The sequence below is a fragment of the Pterocles gutturalis genome, unplaced genomic scaffold, assembly GCF_000699245.1.
Source record: "Pterocles gutturalis isolate BGI_N339 unplaced genomic scaffold, ASM69924v1 scaffold34081, whole genome shotgun sequence".
Lineage (NCBI taxonomy): Eukaryota > Metazoa > Chordata > Aves > Pterocliformes > Pteroclidae > Pterocles > Pterocles gutturalis.
Window position 1 is genome coordinate 1 of NW_010098939.1, and position 4,884 is coordinate 4,884.

Here is a 4,884-nt window from a genome sequence, read left to right on the forward strand (position 1 = left end):
GGGCGGGGACCGTGGCTCCCGCGCCGCTGTCCGGAGCGAGGAGAGCTGCTTTTATAGGAGAAACGTACAAAGGATATCCCCTGGGAAACCCATAGTCCGTAATAGGTCTGAGCGCTGCCCTGCAGGGGGGAGGACAGGTTTTTTTTCCTTGAAATCTTAGTGATTGCGCCGGGCGGGGTGGGCACGGGCCGGTGGCTCCTGTGAGGCAGGCAGAAGCGGAAGGGGAGCAGGGCTTGGAGAGTTCACCGGGTCGCTGCTCTCAGCCTGCGATTTATCAGTGGGTTTGATGTTTGCTCCGAGCCGCCAGATCTGTAACGTTCAGAAAAGCGGATCTGCTTCATCGTGTGAGGCTGTGCTAAATCTCCCAAGGATTTCACCCTGAGTAGGACTGAATCCAAAAGGCATTTTTCTTCCTTGTGAAACACATGCCTGTCAGCAGAGCTGCAGAAGAGATTCTAGAAAATACAGCTATTCCACCAGAGCCAAAGCTAAGTTAATAGTTGAGTTACTTTGGTTTTCTGTGCTGTAAAGGCAAAACAGATTTCTGAGCCAGTTCTACCTGTTCCGCTTGTGGGATGGCTGTGCTTTATGAAGTGTGATATTCTGATGGGCTGCCAGTGGTGTTGGAAAATAAACCTTACACCAGTGATGGTGTTTGTACACTTGAGCCACGAGTTAAACTTCTTGTGTTTCCCTGAGGGTTGTGCTTGTAGAACTGCCCTTCATACTACGTTTAATTTGTAATGAGTTGGTTCAGCAAATCCTTTAAGTACCGCTGCAGTTATTAGGAATTTAAGTATTTTCAGTGAATGATTTCCAAACCAATAATCTTTTCATCCATTTAAGTACGGATACAAAGTCCACTGAAGAAAAAAACAACAACAGAGATTGAACTTTGAATATTGTATCAAATGTTTAGTCAGCATTCTGGATGTTCCATCACCGAGATGTGGTGGTTTTGATATATCGTGCCTTAGAGGATGAGCTGGATTTCTGCTGAGCTTAGTGGGAATGCAGAGATCTGCAAGATGGAACTCCATTTTTTTCCTTTAGAAAAAGTCTGGCACTGTAATAGTGTGGAAAAGTCTGGAATCATTGTTTAAATTATATTGGCATCCCTCTTGATGGAGGCTCCAGTTGCAGCATACTACCATACCTTTCTTTGCTCCAGGGATGGAAAAATGTTAATATTATAAAGATAGGAATCTTAAACATGAACCATTCTTTGTACAAGTGAGATGACATGAGTGGGCTTACATTGTAATTTTAATACAAAAGAGATTTCTTAATTCATCCGTAAGAGTTACAGGTGTGGGTTTTGTTTGTTTTTAAGGAGTAGTGAAGTTGTCTAGCCCATTTTATCCTGCTTTTTAGGGAGCTGTACAGAAACTGTGTATTTGTGCAAGGAAGGCAGTCGAAGATCCTTGTGTAAGTTAAAGGTTGTCTTCATGAGAGAGAAACACATTCATGCTTGACTGTGTTCTGATCATATGTTCTTGCTTTCCAGGTAGGGGTGATAAACGAATTAATACTTTTTTTTCACAGCCATCTAGGCTGACAGTTGCTAACTAAAGGTTACAGTTGATCATGGCATTATAGTAAATTTATCCAGACAGATTTCTTTCTCTCAAGTAGAATACTGAACTTCTGTGAAAAATTTCAGAACTGAAAGAAAAAGAACATAAAAGCCTGTTTCAGTCCTTTTCTGACTTCTTAATGCTTTAAGTTAGGAGGTTTGGAAAATACATGCTAGATGGTGTAAAACTTCCTTTTCTCAAGGACCTTGAAATGCAAGAGGTAAGGTCTTTATTACACGTAGGTAATGTCAGAGAGTTAATGCACTCTTGTACAACAAGCAGGTGCTTTTTCTGCTGCGGTAGTTGTAGTGAGCTGGATCCAAGTACATCAGTGGTGACATCTGGTGGCCAGGGAAAAAAAAAAAGTTAAAAAAAAATTTGCCTGCCTAGGGTCTTTATAGTTCCCAGAGGTAGTATCCTTAGCTCTGTACTCAAGATCTGCTGGCATGGCATACAGTAATATCACAACACGCCCTTGGCTGCAAAAGCATGCTCGTTTAAAATTGTGGTTCTTATTTATTCAGTAGTTTTGTGGGACTGATTGTACACAAGTATATGCATGTTTATCTGTATATCAGTCACGCACACCATACCCATGTAGCTCTCGGTTTTACCCTTTGCCTTTTCGCGTCCACAGCAGCAGTTCTGTTGACAAGTGTTGCAGTGCTGATGTTGAGACAGAGCTAGTAAGTCCAGTTGATTTCATCTAGTGATGAGCATCTATTTGCTGTGCTTTGCTCAATGCACCTTATTCCAGAGTTTGCGTAAGTTTTGTAGAATTTACTTCCAGGGCTCAGTGCTCTTGCCTCATTAGTAATGAGATTGCACTTTGCTAATTAAGGTATGACTTCTTTGTGGGAAAACAGCTGATTTAGAGTATGATTGTTCTGAGGGTGGGAGGTTAAGACCATTTAAAAATACATTTAGAACATTAAAAAAAAAAAAAAAACAACCACCAAGTTAAACTGTTCACATATTTTTACAGGAAGGTAGTGACCTATTCTTAGTTTGGAATAGCTAAAATGGCTACAGCGCTGGTTCTCTTAATCTCTGCTGTGCAAATGGAAAACTAATGAGTATTAATAGAAAATGTCTTAAGCCTTCTATATTTTGTTTTTCACTCTTCACTTGTAGTGTCCTGTTTGATAACTTGTCCTCTGTACCTGTTCTTTTCAATATAGGGGATGGGCCCTTTCCAGGAGTGATTGACATGTATGGTGATGAAGGAGGTTTGATTGAATTTAGATCCAGTCTCCTGGCTACCCGTGGTTTTGCTGCTCTTTCTCTGCCATATTTCGACTTTGAAGATCTGCCGAAGGTCATGAAAGAATTCAACCTTGAGTACTTTGAGGAGGCAGCTAGATTCCTACAACGTCACCCAAAGGTGAGTGTAATGAGAGATCTCTCAGGACAAGGGAGGATTCGGCAGTCATGCCCGAGTGGTGGCGGTGATTTTTTGGGAGTGACGATTTCTGCAGGGCAGGTTTAGGGCACAATAAAGGAAAAAGTGTAGGTCCTGTATAGGTGGCTATGCATATGACTGCAAAGGACAAATTTCTTCCAGCACAAGCTGTCCATTAAATAAATTCATGCTGGAAACAAGAAGATTCTTGATCATTAGAACAGTGAAGTGCTGGAATATCCTCCAAACAGGAGTAGTGGTGATAAAGATGTTTTGGGGTTTTTTTAAATGAAAGGAATCAGTTTAAGAGAGAATGATACAAAACTGGTCAATAGTCAGGAAAGGAAAGGATTTGATGACTTGGGATGTTGCTTTCAGTTTTACTTTCCAAGCTAGAAAAGAACAAGACTAAATACTACTTATCTAATCCTTCAAATGTCATTTGTGCAGTTACTTTATTTGCCTGCAACATATATAGCAATAGACTGCAGTTGAGTTTCCTGCTGTCTGTTTTGGGAAAAATAGAAAACATTTGCATCAAAAAATGCAGCAGGGACTAGGTGAGGTCCAAGTGATGGTACTTCGTGTGCCTGTCTGTGTTATTGTATGGGGTTTGACAGCTCCTGTTGTCTCTGAAAAATAAGATATTAAATAGAGGGAGAAGCCTGGTTCCAGGCTGTAGCTTTCCAACAGGTCACATTAATAATTAACCTGACTTTTTTTTTAATTGTAATAACACAACTCCAAAGGCATTTAATCACTAATCCCATTATAATGCATACTCCCTTTATTCCTTTCTTCCTCTCTTCCCCACCCCCTATCTTATCTGAAGGTGAAAGGACCAGGAGTTGGAGTGATTGGAACTGGGAAAGGGGCAGAACTGGCACTCTCCATGATCACCTTCCTGCCAGAAGTAGTGGCTGCTGTCTGTATCTCCGGCTGTAGTTCAAACACAGTTGCAGACCTCCATTATGGTGAGATGACTCTGCCCGGGCTGCGTTTTGATATGAATAAGGTCAGTGTTTCCGACGCTGGTGTATTTGACACTTTTGAAGCTCTGGATGACCCAACAAATCCTGCTAATTCTCCTTGCACAATCCCCATTGAAAAAGCAGAAGGTCACTTTCTCTTAGTGGTAGGGGAAGATGATCGTATGTGGAAGAGCTCCTTGTATGCTGAGCTGGCAATCAGGCGTCTACGCCAGCATGGGAAAGAAAACTTTGAACTCTTGAGTTATCCAGGAGCAGGTCACCGAATCGATCCTCCTTCCACTCCATTTTGCCAGGTAGCTCTGGATCGTGTTCTCGGAGTCCCTGTTCTGGGGGGTGGAGAGAGCAAAGCACATGCCCACGCACAGGAACACTCCTGGGGAAAGATTCAGGAGTTTCTGCACTTGCATTTGGGATGAACACTTAAGCACCTGCAAGCTGTTGCAGAACTGCAAAGGACCGAGCTTGAGCCACCAAAATGACTGATGAATTGGAGGGACAGACTGAGAAAAGCTGTGAAATATGAAATAACCAAATGACTACTTAGCTACAAATATAAATCAAAAAAGGAAGGGATTTATTTGGACTAACCTAAGTTATTTTAACTAGGTACACAGAGGAGAAGTGAAACAATGATAAGTAGGCTGCACTGTAGTCCAAATTTGACTGCCTGACTTGTCATGATATCAAGAAACACGTATCTGAAGAGAGTAGTAGGTACTTTCGTGCTTGTAGTAATTATGACTCAAAGAATTGAACAGCGAGCCTGCACCTCAGCAATGACAGACTGGATCGCACCCCGGGAATGATGGCAACCCATGGATGATAAACTTGGATATCAAAATTATTCTGGCTTTGGGTCTTAAGTCACCTTAGCCCAGAACTCTCAGATCTACAGCCTTACACACTTTGGAAA

At 41.9% G+C, this 4,884-nt stretch overlaps 1 protein-coding gene across 1 annotated transcript; it reads left to right on the plus strand.

The window, feature by feature from the left end:
* Positions 1-2,758: 2,758 nt before the first annotated feature.
* On the plus strand, positions 2,759-4,586 carry LOC104462784 (acyl-coenzyme A amino acid N-acyltransferase 2-like; the record flags this gene model as incomplete). Its single annotated transcript, XM_010074885.1, has 2 exons — positions 2,759-2,961; positions 3,812-4,586. Coding segments are annotated over 2 exons (779 nt in total), but the record flags the coding sequence as incomplete, so codon positions are not given.
* Positions 4,587-4,884: the final 298 nt, after the last annotated feature.